Below are 27,131 nucleotides of genomic sequence, written 5' to 3'. Positions count from 1 at the left end.
CAGGGATGAAACTCGCCCTGTGAAAAAATCACTTGTTTCGAACTTTTGCGTTACAAAAGTTGACACGAAATTGCCGGAAACGTGTAAACATTTTGACAGCATCAGTTGCTTCGTTGCCAGTTTCACAAGAAATCAGGTACACGTAACGTTGCTCCTCCTGTGTCAAAAGCTACCATTATTTATTTCAGCTTTTAACCCGAACTTTCTTCGAAAAATCAATTGAACTTTTAGTTTTGTTTCACCATCTTACTCTTAGTCTTACATATATTACATCATTATAGTTTAATAGGCCTACCCTTGTCCAAGTACCATATATTTTGCATTGTGTGGGGAATCTGGGTCCGTTTCTACTGAATCTTGTTCGCCCTAATGCCTGTTTGTCGTGAATGTAAGAACTATGTGACTATGCTCTTCATGCCAATCATGGGCCCCTTGATCGAAAAAAAATCTTATAATACCAGATATACACATAACTGGTCAGAGAGTAGATCACACCATTTTCAAGATAGAAGGAATTCTCACCCATTCCGCTCACCAAAATTTTATTACTCTATGAAACTGTTGTACATTTGTATTATACATACACATGTAGCTTATTTTGAAAGCAAAATATTAGCAATCTGGTAGACATTTTGTCTTCAATCTTGTGCAAGAACTTGTTTCACAGGAGAGGACTGAAAATTGGTTGGCAAGAATTACTACTCCCTGACCAGTAAGGTATAGGTTTATACCAACTATTGGTACATACATGTATATGTATCTTGAGTAACCACAACCACAAGAAGAGGTACAAAAAACTTTTAAAACATTTTTGTTGATTTTTTTGTTTGTCTATAGAAGTTTAGATAGCATAATATAAGCAAGGTATAGGCCTTAAGTGCGATCAAAGTTCGAAGCTTAGATTAAGTATTATGTTCCATTTGTTATCACTGTATTATTCATGCCATTTATCATTTTTTGCCGAATTTAATTAGGATATCTTTATCAGTGGGAGCTGGCAAAGGACATTACAAATATTTGTAAAATTATCGATTGAACAGTTACGGGTTCTTCATAGAATGCAGGGTTTCATCAAGATCTCTTCCACCAGAAGTGGCTTTTTTGAAAATATCAGAGTAGTTTTTACCAAGTAACATTGACATCACTGAAATGTATTGTCTAGGCGGTATTTTTGATTAAATCTAAAGCTCCAATAGATCATGTTGTAGTCAATGTAGTGTATTGCTCAAGTCGAAAGTCTCTGTAGTGTTAGTGTGATGAATTTTTTGACAAATTTCTATACTTTTAACTTTATCAGTTTATTATGTACATTTGTAGTTACTGTATGCTAGCATTTATTACCTCTATATATACATGTACATGTATGTGTAATAATATAACTTAAGACTTTCATTCATATATATTTATATGACACTATGATGAAATAGTCTTTTGAAAACATTAGTTTGTTGTCTGAAAATAAGGAAAGACCAAGGAGACCATTCACCTAATTGTTTGCAAATATAAGTTAATTGCCAATTTCAAAAATTACTGTGTGTCATCTACATGTACATGTAATTTTGTTTAATGGGTTGTTTATATAGTTATGAAACTGTAATGGAAATGAAATTGATTTCTTACACAAGAATATCTCCTAGAATTATGTTCGTCTTTGAGGGTAAGTTGCTGTAACCAGGGACTGTATACTAGAATTAAAAGTCCCTGTGTCAAATTATCAAAAAAAGTATTTCATTTCTTTTTTGTTAGCTTATTGTCAACATAGTAAATCAATTTTAAAACGCATTTCAAGATTTTGTAAACACATTTCAAGAGTTTGTTTATATATTTTAACAGTTTTGAAGAATAGCTTTTAGGGATGACTTAAAATAACATTGTCATATTCGTTCATAAATGGATAACGGCACTGATCAATTATCTTTTGAGTTTGAATGCTTATTTGATTTGCATTGACGGCTTTTGTTTCCTAAGATGTGCAATTGCAGTTTATCCCAGTTATGAATGAAAACAATAGATATAATGTAATCAATTCTAATGAAATCACTTGAAGATGAACTTTTTTTCGAAGTGGTCAATGAGTTGAGACTGATATTTTGCTGAAAAAAAAATATTGACTTTTAGTCCAAAAAATACAGTATACACTTTATTACAATTCAGGGCAGTAAGCTTGAATGTTGTGTCCTTACTTGCAGAAGCTGTTTGGTGTTGTACATCTATAGTTGTACAAATCTGCTCCTTGCAAATTACTCTATTTTCATTTTTACAAACTGTGAATTCCCACATTACTACATGTACTTTTAAGTTTAAAATACAAGTATTACATAATAAGTACATGTACAATAACATTATTGATACTGGTAATCTTTATTATTTTTCTTTTTTCAGATATGTCAGGGAAGTGCATATTAGTAACTGGTGGAGCAGGATTTGTTGGTAGTCATTCTGTAATAGAATTAATCAAAGCAGGATATTCTGTAGTAGTTATTGACAATTTTGTCAATGCCAGTCATGGTAGGTTTTAAAAGTAAAGATCTTAAATTACTGTATAGCAGTGTTAAATTTGGTGATTTTAAGGCAAAATGGCATATTTGTGTTTCTTATTTTGGCAATTGCTAAGTGGTGCACTAAGTTCTTAAGCCCTGAGTAATATGTAACAGAATTTATGTTTGCATTTAAAGCAAAGCTGCTAAAATATCCTAAGGTTAGCAAATGGCAAAAATAATCTGCCGTATTGTATCTCACTGTCACGAAAAATGACTGAATAGGAGAAATAAGCTGTTGCAAATTTAACTGTTGTATTTGTATTTTTTTACATTTTATTCAACTAATAGTTCGTAGTTTTCATAGAACAAATTGATATCTAGAAGGAGGTGTGATAGTACATTGTTTATTTACATCAGTAGATCTGCAAAAGAAGGTTTGAGTAAACAGAAGTTTTAAAAAAAAAATTATTAGAGCATGATTTTCACATGTGGACTGAAGTATATTACATACATGTACTGTGAAAGTACATGTACAAAATATATCATAATCACTATTGATGGAATACCATTTTCATGGTTTTCAAGGGTTTGACAAACCATGGAATTTGGTTCCCAGTGAAAAGAAATTTCCCATTCATTTGTAAGATAGAGTTGTCAAATCAATGAATTCAAGAATTTACAAAGTGATGTTTTTCCCTAAACCGAAAACTAGTATCCTCATTTGTAATAAGTTATGATGTAAGACAATGAAAACAGTTACTTTATTCAGAAAAGGATATATGGGTTGTAGAACTTTCCTGAATTTAAATCTATATTTAAATAAAAATGTCAATTTGATTGTTTCGCAGAAAGTATGAAAAGAGTTGAAGAAATCTCAGGAACCAGTATAACAATGTACAATGTAGATTTAACAGATAAAGCAGCTTTACAAGATGTATTTAAAAAGGTAAAGTAATCAACTCAAATTCATTGTAAAGTGGAATTTCATAGGATAACACCATAAATTTCAGGGCGTCAATTTCATGATTGACTGTTTTGTTGTATGTGGTTTTTTTTCACATGAGCATAGTTATTTTTAAGGATTTTTAATTGTTAATTTCACAGATATAATTGACAGTAGCATAAGAGTTGAGAAAAAAGAACTGTTTTTGAAGATTTGTCATTGTTAATCTAGATGTTTCCATTTACTGACGATGGGTCATTGTCAAATCTCCTATTGACCCCTCTTAATCTTCAAATACAATACAGTTATCTTCTTACTATGGACAGAGGGGATAAATTATGGAGTAGTCATCTTTTTTTGTGTGATAAGGGGACACTGAATCCGATTATTATGTGCTCAAATTTTGGTTATTACAAAAGTCAAAAATGCTAATCATTGTAAACTGTGGTAAAACAAATGCTTGAAAACGAACTTCTTAGTGATTTTTTTTGTTTTTTGTTTTTCTACTAGATCCATTGGAGTTCCTATAAAGGACTAGGGTTGCTTAGTCCTTTTATTTGTCTTTATTTTACCTAAGTTTCTAACTTTCTCCATGTCTGTGTCGCCTGTCCAAACTATATTCTAAGCAGCCTGCAGTATAGTAATGAAACTTTGTGGAATCTAAAATAACCACATGGGGATGTGCATACTGTCAGGAATTAATGTTAAGACAAAAAATGTAGAAGTGATTGTTGTTGAATATAGGTGCTTTTCAGCAAAATTTGGTCTCATGCATTGTTCGCAACTCCTCTGCAATGACTTGCAGCATTGTTATGAAACTTAATGGGGTGTTGAATTACCATATTGGGATGTGCATAGTGTCAGGAATTAATGTTTGAACAAAACAAGGACCCCTTTTTGGCCTCATAACTTGAAAATATGATTAAAGCTGATATCTAGGTAGTAGTAGTATAGTAAAATGGTAGTTAACACTGTATATATGATGTTTTTGACATGATTTATGATGTTTTCCAGAAATAACAGTATGCAGTTATGAAACTTAATGGGGTGTTGAATTACCATATTGGGATGTGCATAGTGTCAGGAATTAATGTTTGAACAAAAATTGTAGAAATGATGACTGTTGGCATTTTCAGTGAAGCTTGGTCTGATGTCCACAACTCCTCCTTAATGACTTGCAGGATTGTTATAAAACTCATTGGAGTGATAGATAACCATATGGAGGTGTGCATATTGTCTGGAATTTGTAGTCATATTCTGTCATAGTGTTATCAGCAACAATAAAAATACTGTTTGGATTTAGATGTTGGCAGCAAATGTGTTAAAAGTACTTAGTCTATCCACCATAGAAATTGTATCCAATATGAATGGTATGTCCATATTGGTCCCCAGATGTACATGGTTAAATAAACTGGGGGTATGTGTTCCATTAGGGGCAATTTCTAGTTATATTTGGCTATTTAGTGTGGTTCAAGGACATGAAATTGTTCAAAAATGTTGTTTTAGAACAAAATTTCAAGTTAAAGAGAAACATATGTTCATTTATGGTTTTTTTTTTTCGTTTCAGCACAAATTCACAAGTGTAATACACTTTGCTGGTTTGAAAGCAGTTGGAGAATCCTGTAGTTTACCTGTTCTATACTATAAAGTCAATGTTGGAGGCACTGTTAATTTATTAGAGGTAGGTCCAAGGGTATTACTTCTGAAAATGTTGCCTATGTTATTCCATTCCATCATTTTACATACAGTGAAACCTGTCTGTACCAAACTCCATTTGGTTTGGTATTGACAGGTGTTTGGTTTCACTGTAGTATAAATATTCTTTAAAATTATAATCTAGTTTTGAGTGATGAATCAAACCATAGAGTTCAAAGGAGAAAATTCGGTAAGGACCCCTTTTTGGCCTCATAACTTGAAAATATGATTAAAGTTGATATCTAGGTAGTAGTAGTATAGTAAAATGGTAGTTAACACTGTATATATGATGTTTTTGACATGATTTATGATGTTTTCCAGAAATAACAGTATGCAATTATGTAACTTTTACAAAAACCTTTAACTTATAACATTTTAAGATTGTTTTTGTGTGGAACTGATGTTGCCATACATCTGTTGACTCAAGATACTTTTACACAAGTTGTAACTGACAATTATACACAAAATATATGAAGCACAAGAGTCAACATGCATGAAGCCATTATTAAAAGAATGAAAAACTGCACAAAATGTGGTGTTTTACATCCTTTTGAACAGATTTTCTCAATTTCAGCCAAGTTTGAAGGGCGTATATGATCATATATATGTTCAAATTATTACCATAAACTAATCAAATCAACTGTAAGAGAAACAACATAAACATTTTCTTCATGTAGATTTTGTTTTTGAGGCCAAATTTTGCCCTTACCGAACAAACTTCTTTAGGGTTAATGATAAAATTCTTATGTCTGGGTTATAAAAATCTGGTATGTCTGTCCATCTTTCTGTTTGTCTAAGGGTACTTTTTTCCTCTATTTTAAATTCATTGAAGAAACACAAATAACTTCCTTTTCATATTGTTTGAAGTCGAGTTGTGAAATTCTTACATTGACTTCATATTATTTTTTTAATATTTTTTTATATCAATTGTAATGGGTACCTTGTTTGTGCTGTCTCAAGCTTAGACACCGTGAATCTTGCATTTAAACGTTAAAATGATATTGTCTTTAAGATTATTTCAAGTTATAAACTTGCCCCACTTGAAAATAACTTATAATACAAGTTATGTATTTGTGTTTTTGATCTTTGCAATTTATATGAACAGAAAGAATTGATCAGTAGTACATGTATTATTAGCTTCAGCTAACCACAGGAAGAAAGATGAATTGCAAGGATTCTTTTTGCCCTCCCCCCTAATTAAAAAATACAGGAGTATTTAGTGATACTCATGGCTGTCTGTCCATTAATTTGCTCATCCATAATACTTTTTTATGAACAAAACTCCCACATCCCAATCTTTTCTAACTTTTAACACATTGTTTTGGAACGTAAAGTCAACTCTTAAGTTTGATAATGGTGTATTTTGCAAGTACCGGTATAGTTTAGTAGTTACATACTTTTTCACTTAAAACTTCAAAATCTCAGTGTATCAGTGAACATCAGATTAACTTTTTCTAGTTTAGCTTTATTTTTTTTTAATTCTCTTCTCACAGGTGATGAAAGAGAATGATGTAAAGAACTTTATATTCTCCAGTTCAGCTACAGTTTATGGTACACCAGAGTATTTGCCCTTGGATGAGAAACATCCTACAGGAGGCTGTACAAATCCTTATGGAAAAACTAAATATTTTATCGAAGAGATTCTTAAAGATCTCTCAAAGGCTGAACCGGTAAGTTTTCAAAGTGAAGATGTGATTCAAAAGGGAAACTGGGAATTTTATGAATTGCTGCCCTACAAACAATTACGGTATTCTGTTACAGTAATACTAACATGTTGAAGTTAGTGCAAATTTAGAAATATAGTATGCAAAAAATATACGCAATCCAGATCTTTAAATCTGTTTGTACTTAAAGTTTGAAAAAGATGCACTGAAGTTTTCCTGAAAACTGTGAATTTTGAGAAATTGTGGTTATCTTTGTATCATTTAGTTCATCATAAAATACATGTTGTCCTCTAATTTTCTGGATTTTGAAATTTTCTTTAAACTTTCTCCATGGGTTACAGAATTCATTTTTTTTCCTATTGGTTATCATTAGGTCTAAAATTGAATATCTTGATTTAACAACATAAAGATTAATTAAGCAAAAAACTGGAAACAAAGACTACAAAAACCTTAAGTCAAAAAGAAATTTGATAAACAATTGTATTACATTGTTGAAAGAGTCAGCCATTTATACATACATGTATTATACATGTATAATACCAAGATATTGAATAGAATGTTCTACAGGTTGTTGCTATATAGAGGTAAAATGCATGGGAAATTCCTCAGGAGGGATAAATAAAAGGTTGTTATAGGCAGGATGTTGTTGTAGGGAGGGGGCCGCTAATACAGGTTTTACTGTATTATGATACCAAAACATTCAGTAGAATGTACAGAGCCTCACAGCAGTATTTCAGTTAACATGTTTTATTGCAGGATTGGAACATCATTATACTGCGGTACTTCAACCCTGTTGGTGCTCACAAATCAGGGAAAATAGGGGAAGACCCTAAAGGTGTTCCAAACAACCTCATGCCTTATTGTGCTCAGGTAGCTGTTGGTAAAAGGAAAGAAATAAATGTTTATGGCAAAGATTATGACACGCCTGATGGAACTGGTAAGGATTTTCCAATTCCTGTGTGTGTTTTTTTTGTTAATTCTTTGGTTGAGAAAATAATTTCAGACGCTTTTATTCAAGTAAGGTGAACAATTAAGGAATGTATAGCAGATTATTTTCACGTGTCCGTCACGAGCATTGAGGTTATTTATATACACAACAAAAATAAAACGGTCGTTCCTTATAATTTAATATAAGTATAAAAATTCAACAAGTAAATCATGGAAAAAGGTTGATGATGCCACAGTTGATGAACACATTTTTTTCATCCAATCAGAAAGCATGTTACCTCTGAAATTAAATTATTTGACAGTGTACCACAATGTACTGTAGTGAAATTTGAAATTTATTGTCATGTTTTGATTATTATGAAAAGATGAAAAGGTGCGCTAGTTTGAATTAGAATTTTGCATATTTAGTGTAAATAAAGCATGAGTTTTATTGAAGACACAAAAATTATTTTTAGCATCAGATGAAAAGAAAAAATCATAATAAATACACATGCAATGAATAGCATCTTTCTTTGGTTTGTGCTATTTCTAAAGGAAAGAAAATTACCTGTTTTTTTTACTGTTTTTTTACGGTTTCACTGATTGTTTGATGAAGTAATTAAAGTTAATATTGTAAATGAACATTTCACAGACCTTAGACAGATGCACTAATGAGCCAAAGTGTTGGGACACCAACTTTAATCACATCACTAAAGAACTTAAGATATCACAGTCACCCATACTGTAGTTTCTTTCTTTGGAACTCAATTTTTCCACCTATCAATTGACTGAAAACACTGAAAACATGTATAAAAAGCATGAATAAGATAAGCATTTCTTTTAAAGCATTATGAGAATAAAACTCCATGAATTGTGTTTTTTGTTCAGGTGTCAGAGATTATATTCATGTGTGTGATTTAGCAACTGGTCATGTGGCAGCACAGAAAAAAGTAGAAGAAAAATGTGGTTTAAAGGTAGATTTATAATCTCTAATCTCTTACTGGTACCCATATCATCCAAAAAAAATTTATACCACAAATATCAACTTTATTGACATATATTATACCCCCACTCAACAAGTATGGGGTGTACTTGAATCAACTTGCCCATCAGTTCATCCATCCTTCCAAATTTTGTCACAGTTATCTCATGTGATAGATTTGTTTTAAATTAGGTTTGTGACTTTGTATAAATGTTTCATATCTTGTAATCACTTTTGGTTGCTGCCTGATATCAACTTCCTGTTTGGAGGGACTTTTTTCCACTATTTGGTATGAAAAGAGCAAATTTTCGTCCCATATATCTAAGCTACCAATGGATGGATTGATTTCAATAATGAAATTTGGTGTGTGATTTTTTATAGATAAGGCATGTTTATATTTAGGTTAGTATGTCAAATGTCATGGTCAACTTCATATAAAAATACTGAAATTATTTTTGTAAGACGAGTACAATTTTTGAACATTTCTCTTTGGTTTAAACCATTTTTAATTTATCTTCTTTAAAATGTATAATTGTAGATATACAACCTTGGTACTGGACAGGGGTATTCAGTATTAGATATGATCAATGCTTTAAGTAAAGCTACAGGAAAACCTGTAAGTATCATGTCAATGATATGAAGTAATACATGTAGTTGAAGACGTTAAAAAAAGTAAAAATGTAAACAATCATGTCAAATAGAGGTTAATCTGATGCATGATGTATAAATACATACCTGTCCAGGGAGACTCCAACAAAATCATTAAAAAACTTAGAATCTCCCACATAAAAATATAAGATTTGTAAGAGGTTTTTGGTGAAAAATACTAAATAATTGAATTTTTACATGAAATATTTGCTTTTATGTAAAAAATCTTCCACATAAGACAGTGTCATTGAAGGAGAATTTCCCACATGAACTGTTCCAAATTTTAACAGATATGATAACTAAATATATTCAATACCATAGTGCCCCATGCAGGTCCGGGTGTTAAAAGAATAGGCCTGCAACAGCGCTAAGCTTATCGTAAAAGGCAACTAAATAGTGCTCAGAAACCTAGCCTAGGGCTAGGTGCTCTGCCCACAGAGCAACTGGGATGTGTGCCCCAGGTGGTGGAATGGGGCACCTCTGGCGTATTACATTGGGTTTGTCAGGCTATAATACAGAAAACCTGACCGCAAACCATAGTGGTGCACCGTGTTGGGAAAGATGCCACGTTCCTTGCACATTAAAGAACCCTGCTGTGGTATTCGATAGGAGTAGGAGCCTTTGCGCTCCGCCACAGGAGGCTAAATTGTCTGACCTTACCCATCCCTCCCTTTTTCTAGTGGCAATCACAATTTGTTGACCCTATTGCCAGCACTCCACAGTTTAGTTTAGTTTCACACTTTTGGCTAACGATGGAAAATGACATAAATGGAAACCGGTGGTTGCTATAGTGATTAAAAATGAAGAATCTATTGTTGATAAAACATTTTCTGAAAAAAGGTGACTTTTAAAAGTATTTTGCAATGTTTTATATATTTTCAATGTCGAAGGGGCTTTTTTTCAATGACAATTTGACTTCATTGTGAAAGTGAAAGTAAGTCAATTTTTTACCATGCTAAATTTAATAGTGATGCCCATATGAGGAAGGGGCTTTCAAAGGAAAAAGTCAGAACAGTTTCAGGGGATGAAATAAAAATTTCAGATATTTTTTGGGAAATTTGATATTTTTAAACCTGATTTTATGAACTTTTTTGCAAATTTGGCATATTTTTGCATGGTTTCTCTGGTAACCCTATATGCTGTGGGTACTTTTTTTCCAGAAAATCTTTACTGCATTCTGAAGGCCTTGGCTTGAGCTGTTTCAAGATATATAGATTTACAGATGCTTGATGATTTTTTAAAGTGATAAATGTTACAAAGCATCAGATTACAAGACCAAAATTAGGCAGTTCTACAATACTGTGGAGTGCTGGCTTTTATCGTTGTGTCCTATCCCTTTTTTTTCATTTCATCATCATTTCATGTTCATTTTATCATCCATTTCATGTTCATTTTATCATCCATTTCATGTTCTTCGTCTGAATATAGCTGAAATATTGCTGCTTGGGCGGTAAACAATCAATCCATCAATCAAAACCATAGTCTATTGGCTAAATAAAGTGGATATTTAGCTGATTGTGCCAACAGAAAAAATAAACCGTTACGTATCTATATTTTTTCTATGATTTTGATAAATGTACTTAATTATTACACATGCTCAGTGTTCTACCTGTGAACCTGCAGTAGCACAATGCTTACAGTCCTCATTGTGCATAGTGACAGTTTATCTCTCTTGTAAAATATAAGATCTATACAATCTGACTGTTCAAGTAGAACAGTAACAATATAATACTTCATTTTCCACAGGTTCCATACAAAATAGCAGAAAGAAGGGCTGGTGATGTTGGTTCATGTTATGGAAATCCTGAACTTGCTGCCAAAGAATTGGGATGGAAAGCTGCCAGAGGTTTAGATGAGATGTGTAAGTTTATCTGATTATGAGTATTTACTACACATGAATGATATAGAGAGACTAAAATATCCATGTTTTATATTTTATATAGAAACTGCTAATTTATGAATGCTTCTTGATTACTGTTTTATTGTTCAAAAATGTTTTCATTTTTCAAATAATGGGGAAATTGAGAATATTTTGCCTACTATTGATATAATTGAAATGGATATATGGATGTAATCAAAAGTTATTTGTACAACCAAAATATGTAAAACATTACTTAATACATTTTTGTATAGATTGCTTTTTTTTTTTTTTTTTTTTTTTTTGTGGTTTTAATTTTAAAATCTCATTAAAAGGATATTTTGAAATGTTATTTAAAAGATGTTTTTAGTTTACATAAAAGATAATATTTTCATGATTTTTGGTACAAAAATTCCAGATAATAAATTACTGCAGATATTTTAAATCTTGTTTCCACGTAAAACATTGTAGTTACTTACAAACCAATAATTCATCCTTGTAATCTCTTACAGGTGAAGATTTATGGAGATGGCAGACAATGAATCCAAATGGCTTCCAAACAAGCAGTTAACAGTTGCCATGGGAACTAAAACTATTTTATAGAGCCTATATTAATGAGGTGTAGACCACCATTTAGACTGTGATTAATCATGCTACTGTTTTGAGGGATTATATTGTAAATTTAGAGGGGTGTATTTTATGTATAAGTGCCATTTGACAATCATGATTGATTGATCTCTGTTTAATCATGCAACGATTTTTAAAAAGTGGCAAAGGGAAATTACTCAGAATTGTATTAAGTATTTTGTATTTAGGTTATATACTGCCGTAAATGCATTTGTTGCATTTCACAATTTTTCCCCTTTGTTATAATTGATTTTGAAATTATTTAAAGAAATTATTGTTTTATATGTAGTTAAAGGAAAAAATCTCATTTCATTAAAAAAAAAAACAAATTTAGCTTTTTCTCAAATTATCAAGTTTTTCCTCAAGTCTGCAATCTCTAACAATCTGATTTTGGAAGTTTCAGGTGAAGAAAGATTTGAAGAAATAATTGATTAGTAACTTTTAATGAAACTAGACTTAGTATTTCTTGGTATTCATATTGGTAGTTTTTCCAGAGTTATTAAATTCTTTAGGCTTTTAAAAATGGAATTAGTAGTTTGTTAAAGTACCAGTCCACATAAAATTCAGACACTGCCAATGGTAAAGTGATTCATAAAGTATAAAAACCCACCAAATGAAGGTTGCTTTTTTAAGTCTACATATGATATGTTTTAACTTAACAATCATCATTTTTGCATCTAGATCTGCATTTTTGAGAAAATCATACATTTATCTCCCTCTAAAATCAACCAAATCAAGATAGACAACTCTTGCAAAGTGCTAATTTTAATGTACAATCTATATAAATTTTATCTCAAAAGCACAACCCTCAAATAAAAAACTACGACTGGTTATGTGATCTATAATGGTTCCTGAACAAGAAATAGAACTGAATTCATTGGGTTTTTGACATGCATAAATCACCCTCTGTCTGACTTTTATAAAGACTGCTACTTAATAACTATCTATTAAAACTTCATGTTTGACAGGAATTTGATGTTAGTGGTTTGTCAAAACCAAAGAAAGCTACAAAAGTAGGAATGCTATCTCGCATATAACAGTACTTTTAGAATATTATTAGGATATATAATACTGGTAGACTTATCTTATTCATGGGTCAATTTATATTGTGGGCTTGTTTTAGTGAAATTGTGTTTTATTGGTATGATAATTGACATGAATAGAAGGATTTATATAAGTATTCTAAGTTGTCAGTATATATAATTACTGAATGGAAAATTTCTCAATGTTGATATTTACGATTGAAAGGATAAAGGAATTTTTTTTTATTTGGAAGGGAATTTTTTTCAAGCAAAAGCTTTACTTTTAATTAGCTTAAGTTGAAGTTATAGCACTGAAGCCAAATTTTGTAGATGAAGGCAGCAATGAGACATATTGAATTCAGTATTAAGAGGGTTTGAAATGTAGTTTTAAGTTGAATTATTAATGGATAGAACCTGTAAAATGTCTTAATATTTCTATTTAACGTGCACTAATAGGAAATAAGGGTATAGTTATACCCCTTTACAAACTGTCAATTCTACATGTTTATGCATAAAATCTTGATAATTGCCTTAGCCATGTGATATGACTTTGGTTATCAACTGCTTCCTGATTATATCAACTGTTTCTGGTTTATATCACATGTCAAATCTGTAATCGATTTGTCAGACATTTCCGTAATTGAGGCTCTTTGGGCCTATTGTGAGTATGATATGAAAAATGCCATGTTATTATCTGTAATGATACTATATTCTATAGTGTTTAAAGTGCTAGTCTTTTTAATGATAACTTATTTTCAAGATAAAAAAAAATATTTGTTGATGACTTTCAAAATGTAAGTTTTCTCTTCACCCAAATAGTGCAGTCTTTATACATGAATTACCCATACTTTCCCTACATTCTGACCACTGAGAGTTGAAGGTAATCAAAGATAATTGGTTACATTGTGGAATGAATTATTTGGTATTTTGGTTAGGGTTCTTCATGATGTTTTTATTTTAAATAAGTTAAGAATGTATATACATGTTTAAATATTATAAGGAAACCTTCATGTGCACTCCTCCTAAAGCTTGTGGAGATAAAATTTACACAGCAAGTGATTCATTTGTATCTATTTCCTAAAACAAATGACTGATTACCCTTCTGAATGCCTTTTAGGCACTTTTTCAAACAGTAAAAATTTCTTTGCTGGAGGGTTTAACAGATATTTACAGTTTAGTCATAGTTGAATTCCATAATTTGTACAGTATTTTACACCATGACTGGACCAATATCATCTCGCAATATATTACAAACATTTTGCAGGGATAATTTAAATAAATCAAAGCAACTTGGGATTAAAAATCAAAAAGGGTGTCAATCCTCATTTTAGCAGTTGCAAATTAAGTTTACTTGCATCTTATCATTCGAACCAGAAAACAGTTATTATCGGTGGTCAATTCAAAATTGATGATGACAAACTGAATATAGTACAATTATCTCCATTGTAATGCTAATTTCAAACTAATCTGTGAAAATGGCAATCAAAATATCTATGTTCTAAATCATAAAATCACAAATTACAGAGATTTCTGTGTTATCTACTGTATTTTTAGTTACTTGATTGATTAAATATTTCATTCAAAGAACAAATGCTGGAGTACATATATCTAAAGCTTTACACCAATGAATCTATACATGTAATTATATTCAGTTTGAATGGATATATTTTTACCACTTAGCTTTCTTTAGTTCATGCCAAAGAACTATAGACAATCCAAATTATCAGGCATAATATAAAGTGTATATTTCCCCAATCACAGTGAATTTTGTGAAAATAGATGTGACTGAAATAAGATACATATGGTATTCTGTTTGTATGTGTTTTGCAATTATTAACAATTCATGAGTTGTGGTCCTTTTTTTCTTCTGAAAAAAAATTGGAAAATTTAAACATTAGGACATCTTCAATCAAAAAATCAATTTTGCCTAATGTTTTATATATATATTTGAATAGTCCACTTCTCCAATTACTGCTTGACCATTTTTCTCAGACATTAAATGCCAAGGGAAAGAACTCCTACAATTAATATACTGGTTGACTGCCTCTTGTAGATTAGAGAGACCAGCAAAATATAAATCAACATAAACTTCAGTCAGTATATGAACGAACTGAAAATAAATACTGAACAATCACAAAAACTTATAACAAACAAGTGAACCAGTCTGTTTGCTTTAGGAGTTTTTTCCCTTACATGAGTTGTCTAAGATTGAACCAATTCTTGATCAATTTTCCAGTGTCTGTTATTAACAATGCATTTAAGTACTGCTCCATCTAAGAATCCAGCAAGATATGTATAATGTGTGGCAAATGAAGAAAAAAAAAACAGAGATTTTATTGCATTAACCTAGTATTTATACCCGATAGACTCCAAAAAATAACCATCAAGGTATTTTGTAAAATGTGCCTTTTAAGATATTGATAGGTCAAGTTTACTTAAAAAGCACTATGGAAAAAAGGCTGGAAAATTTTCCCACACTTTTGCCTTATATAAGCAGTCCAAAAATATCAATGTCACAGATGGTCATGATAAATTTAAATAGCTTTTCAGTTGTTTCCTAGATGTATTAAATATATTTTAGGCAAAAAAGACGAAATTGAGAAATATGATGTGCCTCCCATTGCCTGATATTTACACAGAATGATACTTCAGGTTACAGACCACCAATTCAACCAATGACCATTTGGAACGTACGCAAAAATAGTCCTATGCAGAAATTACCTCCTGTTCCTCATAGTGCTGTGAAAAAAGCTCTCATTTTATTTTAAAAATTTAAACAGTTTCTGAAAGGAAAAACATTTCTGTACATTTTATTGGTGCATTTTGCTTCTTGGATGTGAAGCCTAATTTCCAAAATGGTTTCTAAATATACCCCTATCTTGTGAAAAACACTGGGATTTCCCATGCTGTTTATAGACCCTTCACTTCCGGTGACAGTACTGCACTGCAAGTCTGCTAACTCCACATGCCATTCTGAGGATTGTGAGCTGACATATGTAGAACCATGCTGATATATAGTCCTCTGCAGTTTAAAGTTAAGATAAAGTCCAGAGAAGCCATTGAATATTGTGAAATTAGCATAGAAGCCTATGGGAAGTAGAATTAGTGGTTTCTAGCCTTAATACTTCTGTTTTATACTGATTACATTATAGATCTATATTTATACTAAAAGATGTATATTCCATTGCTTTTGAATGTGTATTTTGATTCCTGTATTTCTGTCTTGAAGTGGGTGCATTTAGTTGTTTGTTGTTTCCAGTAATCGTTTAGTATGATATTATTTGTTGTTATAGTTTCAAATATCGGGTAACTGTTTTGAAAATGTTTAAGAATGAGTTTATTTTAAAAAAATATTAGTAATGAATAAATTATTTGTACCAAGATTTATTCGCAAAAAGTCTTTTTAGCCATGATGAGTGAAGCTTTTCTTGTAGATGATAAATGCTCCTCACACACAAAGCTGCATAATTTCTAATGATTTCAGATTTTTATTCAATAAGTAGAGGGGTGTGAAACTATAACAAGTACGATCGTTAAAAAAAAAGATAGCCGACGCAGTAAAATTCTGTTCTTTTTTACTTCTAAGTTTCTACATTTCTTTCAAGAAAATAACACATGGCACGCAATATCTAAGGTTCTGATAAAGTTTTTTTCGAACGCAATTTCAAAATTTCGATACAGATTCCTCGAACGCCATTAAGTTATCAGTATTTGGCCAACAGGGAAAAAGAACTGCGATCAGGTGACTTGCGTTTCCATAGAAGAGCGTCCTTAAGGTCAAAGGGTAGAAACCGAAGCTATACCGACTGCGTCGGAAAAAAAATTGTTTATCCACTTTCTTTTTCATATAAATTAAAATGAAAGAATAGTCATAAAATGACCTGTCACTAAATACCATAAGAGCTTGTCATTTCTCCCATCTTTAAGACTCGTTGGTCTTCGTGAAGTTTTAGCGTTTTGTTTTAAAGAGGTAGACCTGGGATAAGGGACATAGCTCTTGAAATCAGTGATACGTTTGCATCACATTCGATTTCTTCAATGCCTATCAAGCTTTCATTTGAAAATTAATGAAATAAATCCAAGTTACTTTGATGCTAAATGCTGTACACTAACGTTCCAAAGATTGTAAGAGTTATGTCCCTTACCCTAGGTCTACCTCCTTAAGTGATCTGATGTCATTCCTTTTCATCTTTTGTCCATCAACTGTATCCTGTTGTCCCTTAACTTTGAACATGCATTTCATCATTGAGGAAACAATTTGAATAAGTATAACCAAACTTAACAGATGAAAAAAAATGAATGGATACCGCTCTACCAAAGACCCACTTGTTATAGTGGTTTGATTTTTGAAGCTTTTAGTAGGCTCACAATTTATTTTAGCTGCTGTTGATTAAAGCTTAATTGGATTTCTGAGAGCAAAATCTTTTATAACGATTTGTGTAGCTCATGTTGCTCCTGACATCGTCAGCTAATTAAATATGATATTATAACTCCGCGGGAAAGCACATACTTTGCTTATGGTGTCCCAGCTTTGAAGAAATGATGAAGACCATTGTGACTCATTTTCTTTTTTTATTTTGTATAGCTGGATCAAGTTTAATTTTTACCTCAGATTTGACAAAATTTAAAGTCCACTCCACTGAAACTACGAATGAAATTGTATATTGTAGATACCCCCATCAAAAACTGGAACTGTGAATTTGGTATATTGGTAGGTTGGAAGGGTAAGGATGTGCTTTACTTAAATATTATTTTAAATCTAAGGACACTGCTTTCAGAATTCAAAATAATCTTATACATCGTCTTATCTCTAAAATATATATTAAGTTTGTTCGTCTTGATTTTTCACCCATACATTTCTATGTTGTTTAAAACACACTTTTCTGACAAGGTTACCAAGTACCTTTTATATTTACTAGTCGATCATCATAACAAATGGTCTGTTTTAAACGATTTTTCAACGAATAAAATTTCCTTGGCTGTTTCCGGCCTTTTTTTTAAAGAGTAAAACTTCAGAACACGGAAGCGTAAAATTTGACATTTATACAAATCGGAAGGGAGCTTACTTCAATAGATCTGAACAATTCACCAAGGTTTCATAAAAGTTAGTGAAAGTGTTTTTGAGTAAATGCGCGAAAACTTGAAAATCTCCCTTTTTCATAACACAGAAACGAAAGATCTGAAATTGATAAAAGTCGAAAAGGAACTTATGTCAATAGATATGAACGATTCACTAAAGTTTCATAAAAGTTGGTGAAAGTGTTTTTGAGTTATTGTCAAAAATCTGAAATTTATAAAAATCGAAAGGGAGCTTACGTCAATAGTCATGAACAATTCACCAAAGTTTCATAAAAGTAGATGAAAGCGTTTTTGAGTTATTGTCCGAAGTATGGACGACGGACGGACGGACAATGGTATATCATAATACGTTCCGTCTTTGACGGGCGTATAAAAAACATAAAAGATATATGAAATCTGATAGAATAAAGTAGACAAAGATTCCCGTAAGGAATCATTTAGATAAATCAAAATCGGACCAAAAATAAATAAATGGATTTTTTAACATGGTTCAACTTTATACCCCCTTTACTCTAAAACGGTTAAAATAAGCCTACACGGTAAAAAAAAAATTATGCAGAATTTCAAAAGGAACAGATTGACATCTGAATTGCACAAAAAATATATCAACATTAAACTTTTCCTATCAATTATAACGATAACACCCTTTTTCCCCTTTTAGCCCCTTATTCAGAAAAGGGAACGGCAAAAATCTCTAAAACAAAAAACAAAACAAAACAAAACAAAAAAAACAAAAAAAAAACTATGGGACCCTCCATCATGTCCCTAGGAACAATGTGTAAAATGTTTTTAAAAATCGGATAAGTTTTACTCAAGTTATTGTAAATAAACTATGAACTAAACGATCGCCAAAGCCGACGACAGGGTGATACCATTATACGACCTAAAAATTGTGGTCGCATTTTTAAAGAATTACTATTTCATGGAATATATAGACAAAGCAGTTGCAGGAAAGCAATTGACTTACCCCTTCAACCTTTACATTGAGATTTAGTCCCGAACCGCTGAAAGTGCAAATTCGGAAAAAAAGGATTAATCACGTGATACCCACAAAGCGTAGGACGTGCGGACGAACCTATAGAGATAAAATCATATAACTACAGCATTTCAAATACAAACGAGTTGCTGCCAGTGTACCAGTTAGATTGACATTACTCCAGACTAATGGAGGTCATCGGAACAACGACAGTGTTATTTACCAGAATCATTGAATTAGTCAGTTCAGTAAAACTCTCGTTTGTGAGATTGTTTTAAAAAGTCTGTTATTTCTTCTTTTACCGACGGGGCAGTGGAAATAGGATTTGTTTAGGTTCTACTACTATGTTTATAAAATACGGTCAATTTAAAATCAATTTTATTTACTTTTTTAAAGCGTAAGTTCTTTTGTTTTAATAGCAAACCGCAATATTACAGCCTTCACTTCTAGATTGATGTGCCTGTCTTTCATCCAAGCTGTATGATTGTGTTCCATTGAAGTATCTACATCAAATCGGTAGTCTTGAATTTGGGCCGTATATTTCGGAACCAGATCTCGAGACTATGGCGACCTTGAATATTTATTCAAACGACAATTTTATGTCTTGAATTTTGGCCGTATTTTTCGGGACCAGATCTCGAGACTCTGGCGATCTTGAATATTTATCAAGACGACAATTTTATCTTCCTTCTATTATTTTCAGTGCCCATCACTACTATTAGTGTATTAAGTCTTTGAGTGATGTAACTGACCCAATGATTTTCTTCATCTGATTTATTCTTTTAGAATATTTGAAATATAATTGGATATTACAATGAAGTCGAACTGAGAGTTACAGAATACATTGTATAACAAACTGACCAAAAGTGGATTTCAAAATCTGTAACATTTTTTTTTTTTTTTTTTTAGTTATTCTTAGATTTGAGTAACATCGCTGATAAACAACGATTGAGAACTCGCATGAAATCAAATTTCGAAAAAAATTTAGAAACATATTCTTAACAGTCATTAGAATTGAAGACAAGAAGCCCTTAAACACTGTGAAGTCAGCCTCATATCTTGTCTTACACTTAGAAATCGATGGTAAAGGAAAACTATTGACCAAACTTATCGACAAACGTGATGACTTTTCATTCAGAATTGTCAACATTGCCTTTCATCTGGGGCAACATCCCTTCGGCTCCTGCGTATGGAGTTTCATATCACAACTCATACGTTATGCCAGAGCTTGCCGAAACTACGCAGACTTTTTGTATCGCGCTATAAGTCTAACAAATAGGCTTCTGGAACTGGGTTATGTTGCTACAAGATTGAAGTCATCACTACAGAAGTTTTATGGTCGTCATCATGAACTCGTGGATCGTTATGATGTATCCATCAGCACCATGAAAACTGATTTATTCAACGGGTCATAGTTTGCCTTTCCTCGTTTGTCTACCCCGGACTTGACTTTTTATGAGCAACTCGGCGGGTGTTTCTGGAAAAGCAGAGGACGCTTACCCTACCGGTGCACCTAGTCCATGCTCCCAGTTTTTAGTGGAGTCCGAGTTGCTCATTTACTTTTGTTACTTTGTATGTATGATTTTAGTTACTTTATGTTCTTTGTTGTGTGTGTCTGTTTTCCATGTCTGGTCTTTGTCCCTGAATTACATTCTTTTGATTACCGCTATAACCTTGGTTCCCTTGATTACTCTTAAACAAATACAGTATTGTAATTTGAATCCACATGATATTTATTTGTTTATACCTGTCATAACTTTTTTGTTGTCGTTTCTGTATACATGTCACAAATCTATACAAGATTTATACGCCAAAAAAGTCGATTTGATTTGATTAAAATTGAATTACTTTCATTAATTTCTTCATACTTCTTTAAAATGTCGAAATGTATATACGAATACGGATTTTTTTTCTCTGTGGACGTGAATTTCGTCTTTAGCTCCATATTTTCTTTGTTTCTGATATAGAAAGTAGTGTTTTCCTTTAAAAGAAAAAAAAATCGAAGTATATGTTTTAAAACTGTAAATATTTAAACCATACAATCCAATTAAGTTCTAAAACAAAGTACTACTAAAGCATGTAAACTTGTGTTAATTATATTTCCCAATTTCGGTTTCTCGTGCACTCTAAAACAGTGAAACTTCGCATATAAATGAGTGGTTCCTTACATTGCAACTTCCATCACTGATTGACAACGGTATTATACCGTACATCCCACAGTTGTTATCAGTGTCTTTATGTTGCGCATCATGATTGGTCAACTGATACCTTATTCCGCATGCCTTCATAATGTCAGAATTGCAATGGTCTCCAGAGAGCCAAGTCCCATTCCTTAAACCAACAAAGAATGGCATGGTCTCTAGGAACAAAAAAAAATGATGCACCATTATCAATATAGCCATGACGTATCCAAAAGGAATAAAGTAAATACTTGGAAAATATACATATTGTCTTCGCATTACAACGTTGACTACGTCGACAGTACAACTGCAGCTGCAGCTGCATGCGATGAAAATCTGCTTACATAGAACTTTCTTTTAATTTCACGATCAAATGTGTGTCATATTCAGAGATGGAGTAATCTTAATCAGCTGTAATCTATTACATTTTCATAAGTAATCACATGTAATCAGTAATAATTGTGGATAAATAATTATTAACGTGTTGTTAAATCATTTATTGATATCAATTTTATTTATTAACGCGTGAATAAATATGTTATATTTATTGATATCAATAATGACAATCCTTAATATCAATAATTCATTATATTTTGAAATATGTTGTTCGAACAGTAATTCCAAAATAATTTTCAATTTAATAGCTTACTTGCATTAAACTCTATGAGCTGTTTAAAACTGTTGCATTTTCGTTCGGACTGTAAACTAATCAACGATCCATTTTTTCTTTCACACGTTTTCTGTGCCTCTTTCCAAGACTTCGGCATAATGTATTGCTCGATGCAAATATTTAAGCTTCTGTGATAAGAATATTGTAGTTTCTGACAGACTAGAAATAGATAAAGTGGCCTCAAAACCATATTTTGTTGAATTCATGAATTCATTTACTATTTGATAATCGTAACTAAAAAGGATAAAAAATAAAATGGAAAACCAACACGCTGAGCTAGATCTTTATTGTGCTCACAGAAGCAACAGCCACCAAGTAGGCGTGTAAGTGGCGGATCCAGGGGGACGAGGGGCGAACCAATTTATTTTTATCTAAAATTTTGTTCATTTGTCGCATAATTTAGACTAAAATGAGCCACAAAAAATGCCCCGAAACCCCTCCCATCCCTTTTCTAAATCTCTGGACCCACCCCTGCATGACATCCCATTCAGATATATTACTCTGACTTCGAATTGTGTTATTCTATCCCCTTAAATATCGGGTGCCTGGAGGAGAAGCACTTACTAGTAATTTTGAAGTTTTTGATTTGACTGACTCGGCCGGGTTTCGAGCCTACAACCTCTCGCACTCAAGGATAGCACGCTATCTTTAAATCGTCCCGGCTTTTAGTACAAACCTTCATGTGTAATTTCGTAGTATTTACCATCTACACTCCATGATTGCGTGTGTTCTGGGCCTATCATGATTGATCCCAACAGCCTACAAGAATTAGTAACGTTACTGTGACATAACCCATGACAATTGGGGTTCATCGTACATGTGATGGAGCATTCAAGCAGACCAGCCGTTAAAGATGCAAGTGACTCCTCTTTCCCAGTACAAATCCGTTTTGAGCGTTCAAAGGTGACACCTTCATAATTATCTATTCCTAGAAAAGGAAGTAAAGTACAATACATCACACTTCTAACTGCTGCAATTGGCTATTGATTTAAAAAAAAATTAAATAAAAAAACTGTTGTTTTCATCGGTGCTGATGTCAAGTGAATGCAAACACTGTACACAAAGCACTAACATTTACTTGACATGTATATATATGTATATTCTTTTTTATTTAAGAGTATGAAATACGTGAGAACTGGTCCCTTTCATGTGCACGCTATATAAATACAAAATTTGCCAGGTGTGCGAAACCTTAATTTCAGAAGAATACAGATGAAAACAAAGATTAAACACAACTGCAGCTGTCAAAATTTGTGAGCATGATTCACTACAGCCGTAGCGATAATGCTTTTAAATGTCCTTCGACTCTTTCTCTCCCAATTTTGCTTGCAATGTTCATTGTACAATAAGTTTCCGGTCGGCGTATTAATCAGACAACGATGTATGATTGCAAGAGAGTGCATTTGCCTATATATGCCAGTTACCTTTCTGTAATGTCTCTTTTCGTTTTCAGAGTAGATAAACCGTAGGTATAAAATACAGATTTTAATACCAAATAAATTAGGTAAAATATCTTACCTTTGAGCACCGTGAACCAAACTGCAAGTACCCAAACCTTATTCATTCTATCTGTCATATCTACTTCTACAGGAATCAAGTCAAATATTTCCCTCCTAAAACTTGCAATCAAAATGAAATGACCGAGAGAAAATTTTAAAACTTATATAGCCTAGTCTTAATACACCACATAAGGTACACTTAATATAAGAAATTAAAGGTATTGTTTTGGTTTTAAAGATTTGTTCTTCTAATTAATCGAATTGATAAGGTTTGTATGGCGGAGGTCTTTCAGATTCTGTCGTTGTTGTGTATTTTGGACTTAGATGTTCTTATAAAAAGCAATATCTTTTATAAGTTGATTTAACAAGTGTTTGTTCATTCCATAATTTTCTGCATTTTTTTGCTTAGAAATCCCAATGATTAATTTGTCAGTGCCAACAATGTTTTCGAATTTAGTAACTACTTAGAGACAGAAATGTTTTAGTAAGCATATTGGCTCGGACATTCTTGAATCTGCCACAATAAAACAAAAATACCTCCAAAAAAAAAGACACCCACAAAAAAAAACAAAATCATGCAGACAAATAATGTAAAAATGATGACTGCTGGCATGATATTATGTCCATTATATGGTATCCAAGTGGAGATGCACTTTTTTCAACTTGGCACCGATCTAAAGGAATGCAATAAGTCAAGTACTACCAATTATAGACGAACGCATTTGGGAAAAGTATAAAGGACTCATTTTCGTCTTTAGTTGGAAAGAATACTCTTTTATGTATCTGACAGTCAAAGTACAAGATTTCCTGAACAATCAAGAAAGGTGATAACAAAATTACCGTTGAAGTTCTGATAAAATCTAAGCCGTAGTCAAAAGGAATAATCCCAAGGAAAGTCTGTATAACAAATGGCAATATCAGGGTAAAAACCGGAAAGTTGGAAACCACTGGATAGTCCTGACTTTGTACAGGCATTTCATCGGAACATTGGGTTTTTTATAACAAAAAAATAATATAGGAATCAAATTTGTGTCTTCCATGATTGAGTGCTAAACTGAAATGAGGTTTGGGTGGTGATTTACTCATTCCTTATTTATTATTTGTCGGTAATTTTTGTATTTCAGATTTGTATTCGGATATATTTCACACAATATGTGTGTATCATCCATGTTTTTATTATTATTATTATTATTATTATTATTATTACTCCGTATTTACAGTTTATTTGTTTCTATACAAATTACTTAGTTGTTACTTTGAGTGATATTGAATTCACAACAGAAGTTTGGTAAGTCAGAGAATTTAAAAGTTCAAATAAATTGATGAATCTCAAGAATCTAGAACAAACACAACAATATAAAAACAATGTCGTCTAAAATTAAATTGAAGTAAAAGCAATATGTGCTATCAAAAGCGAACCAGCAAAATGACAAACTAAATTAACTTTACTAGCGAGAAATGGGTTTATAGATATATACCACAGTATTTAATTGAAAGAAATGACCCTAATTGCTGTTTTAATTAGTTGACGTACGGATTTTAAAAATTATTTTCATGTAGCTAACTAAAACAATTGACCGGAAGGCTACTCAAGAATGACTTACAGATATCTATTTCGGTCTAAAATTGAAACCGAATACTTAAGTAATTGTAAAATACAAAGGTATACTATCTGAACTTGACTGACATTTAATAAGCAGGTAAATACGAATTATTAATTTTCAGTTCTTTTTGTCTTCTGCTTCATATTTTTGTTACTGATAGACATTTGCTTTTTTTTTTCTTTTGTTTTCGTTATTTGTTTGTTTTTGATAAAGTGATAATTTTATTACTAAATAAATGTTATTTTGCGTCAGTTTATAATTATTCAACAAATTTGCCTTCAGGACGTAATATTTTGATATATAAGCTATTTCACTGAGGCTTACAGGATTGCTGCACTTCCAATTTTGGTCCGAAATGCGAGAGTGACTGAAGTTAGCAGCTATGGTTTGTTTAGTAATGATCTTTTACAGGTTTAATTTCATTAATTTTCAGAATGTTGTTTTCCTCAATTTTGATATAATTCATTTTATCCTTTTCTGTTGTACAAGATTTCTTTAAAATTGTCACATTTTCTGAGTCTTACAAGATTGTCCCATTATCTAAAACGATGTTTTTCTCTAATAATTTGCGTTGCTGATAATCCTGGCGTTCTGTTACGCCTCCGTGTAAATTCTTATTAATTCTGAGAATATTCTCAAGTGTTTGTGACGTCATAAAGACTTGATATAAGAATACTATCAAGACTAAAATGTTTTGTAGCACTAAAGCCTTTAATTTTGTGTTTATTTTGAGCGCTCGTACACCTTTTCTTGATTTATCTATAACACTAGAAATTATGACCAAAAAAATTTGGATTTTCCTATTATGAATTTTCCATTCCTAGATGGTGATATTCCTGAAGCACCTTCCTACAGCATTTCACAACTGGTCCGTTTTGCTCGCATTTGTAATAAAATGTCGGATTTTAATTAACAACTGATTCCGCATATTGAAATGCTTTTGCACCAGGGTTTTCCACCGTTACAAAACTTTGATACAAACGTATAATAGCACTTGCAGGTTCTTAATTTTTTTTTAAAAAAATGTTGACCAGCCAGTTTTTTACGGAAATATTGTCATTTTTTGGTATTGCACCACACGAAGATTTGCCTACTTCGTACTTTACGTTAATACTCAAAATCCACAGGAATTGTAGTGACTGATTATTTCTAATGATGGTAGTTTTGATGGCAATGTAATTCTTTAGTATGGTCTGAGTTAGTCTTAAGTAAATGCTATCGTTCTTTACGTGGATACCTGGTTTTGTCTATAAAGTATATGGTGAGGTAATCCATTGAAAGAATTGGATGTAATATTGAGTGAAATTTATGGTGTGTTTGTTGGTTGTTTCGGTTCATTTTTCCCTTATATAAAAGGGGACGGTTTAGTAGTGTTTCAACCCCACCGTCGACATGCGCCTGTCCACACTCAGATGTTGGTCATCAATCTGTCTTCGTGTCGTTATTTTTTTCGTTCCAGTATACTAAGACTTTGAAAAAGTAACATTATTCTGTTACCATGGGTTTTATTCTCTTCGTTGTCAAGGTCTTTCAGAGGTTACTCAAAGGCGTGTTTACATTTGTTGAATACATTATGGTAATCTCTGAAAGTATTTACTATTTTGTATTTAGGACAAAACGCATATCCGTTCTTTTTATTGGGGTTATTTATGAATATGCAGTAGCATGTATACACTGACTGTCATTGAAAAATGGTTAATTTGTTTGAAAGTGAGGTTGGATTTTTGTATTCTGTTTATCTTCATTTCAGATAAATGATGAGTTTCGATAAATCCTTAAATGAAATGGAGGTAGGCATACAACAAGTGAAATACTTATTGGAAGAAGTTTTAAGGAAACAGGACGAAAACTTTTCCTCCCTCGCAGAACAGACAGTTATGCTTCAGGAAGCAATGAAGAATCTGCTGGTGGCATCCTCGGCTAATATACCAACAGTCACGTATACACAAGATGGCCACGGGGAAACACCGACAGCTAATGCACAATTGAGACTTCGCCGTCAACAGTCACATTCGTAAAATGGTGTACGTTGCTTCAACTGACCGGGGAAGTCTGGCCATATGAATGTCTATGATTAACAAAATATTTTTATACCACATTTTATCATAAACGCCCTTAGAGTGGTCGTTTATTTTTTATGATGTTTGCAGGACATAATCGATAACATAATATTATTTAACTTGCCTATTGCTTGAAAACGGTGTATGAACATATCCAGTTTACTTTCTTGTTATGAAATGAAGTTATCGTTCTTATAATGTTGTTAGAAGATATAGA

The 27,131-nt window shown here is 32.1% G+C and overlaps 2 protein-coding genes and 1 long non-coding RNA gene across 4 annotated transcripts; 2 read left to right on the top strand and 1 right to left on the bottom strand.

The window, feature by feature from the left end:
* Positions 1-32: 32 nt before the first annotated feature.
* On the top strand, positions 33-16,229 carry LOC148628679 (UDP-glucose 4-epimerase-like). The gene is made up of 10 exons (XM_088592410.1): positions 33-136; positions 2,383-2,508; positions 3,329-3,426; positions 4,991-5,104; positions 6,612-6,788; positions 7,539-7,719; positions 8,598-8,683; positions 9,230-9,307; positions 11,086-11,200; positions 11,710-16,229. The coding sequence occupies exons 2-10, from the start codon at positions 2,385-2,387 to the stop codon at positions 11,766-11,768; spliced, it is 1,032 nt and encodes a 343-aa protein (XP_088448536.1). The 5' UTR covers positions 33-136; positions 2,383-2,384; the 3' UTR covers positions 11,769-16,229.
* A 4,679-nt stretch (positions 16,230-20,908) lies between these two features.
* On the bottom strand, positions 20,909-23,430 carry LOC148628678 (uncharacterized). Of its 2 annotated transcripts, none has more exons than XM_088564731.1 (4): positions 23,270-23,430; positions 22,428-22,679; positions 21,731-21,910; positions 20,909-21,260 (listed from the first exon to the last, which is right to left on the bottom strand). In XM_088564731.1, the coding sequence occupies exons 1-4, from the start codon at positions 23,325-23,327 to the stop codon at positions 21,028-21,030; spliced, it is 723 nt and encodes a 240-aa protein (XP_088420857.1). In that variant the 5' UTR covers positions 23,328-23,430; the 3' UTR covers positions 20,909-21,027. The 2 variants fall into 2 exon arrangements, with proteins under 2 accessions (XP_088420857.1, XP_088420859.1); XM_088564733.1 differs by having other exon boundaries at positions 22,455-22,679.
* Positions 23,431-24,863: 1,433 nt separating this feature from the next.
* LOC148628677 (uncharacterized) lies at positions 24,864-27,076 on the top strand. Its single transcript, XR_015919346.1, has 2 exons — positions 24,864-24,950; positions 26,605-27,076. It is a non-coding gene; the product is annotated as an uncharacterized LOC148628677 (long non-coding RNA).
* The last annotated feature ends 55 nt before the right edge of the window (positions 27,077-27,131 follow it).

Source organism: Perna viridis, chromosome 1, assembly GCF_037379345.1.
Source record: "Perna viridis isolate PV_CMFRI_1.1 ecotype Kerala chromosome 1, ASM3737934v1, whole genome shotgun sequence".
Lineage (NCBI taxonomy): Eukaryota > Metazoa > Mollusca > Bivalvia > Mytilida > Mytilidae > Perna > Perna viridis.
The sequence above is the reverse complement of the archived record's forward strand: the minus strand, read 5'-3'. Positions and strand labels throughout refer to the sequence as shown.

What these genes read in the sequence shown, in the direction of transcription:
- LOC148628679 (XM_088592410.1), top strand. Translation starts at nt 2,385, where the DNA reads ATGTCAGGGAAGTGCATATTAGTAACTGGTGGAGCAGGATTTGTTGGT. An exon ending in TGACACGCCTGATGGAACTG is followed by an intron (nt 7,720 to 8,597) that starts GTAAGGATTTTC and finishes TTTTTTGTTCAG; the next exon opens with GTGTCAGAGATTATATTCAT. An exon ending in GTAAAGCTACAGGAAAACCT is followed by an intron (nt 9,308 to 11,085) that starts GTAAGTATCATG and finishes CATTTTCCACAG; the next exon opens with GTTCCATACAAAATAGCAGA.
- LOC148628678 (XM_088564731.1), bottom strand. Translation starts at nt 23,327, where the DNA reads ATGACAGATAGAATGAATAAGGTTTGGGTACTTGCAGTTTGGTTCACG. An exon ending in TTGGTTCACGGTGCTCAAAG is followed by an intron (nt 22,680 to 23,269) that starts GTAAGATATTTT and finishes TTCCTTTTCTAG; the next exon opens with GAATAGATAATTATGAAGGT. An exon ending in GCTCATAGAGTTTAATGCAA is followed by an intron (nt 21,261 to 21,730) that starts GTAAGCTATTAA and finishes TTTTGTTCCTAG; the next exon opens with AGACCATGCCATTCTTTGTT.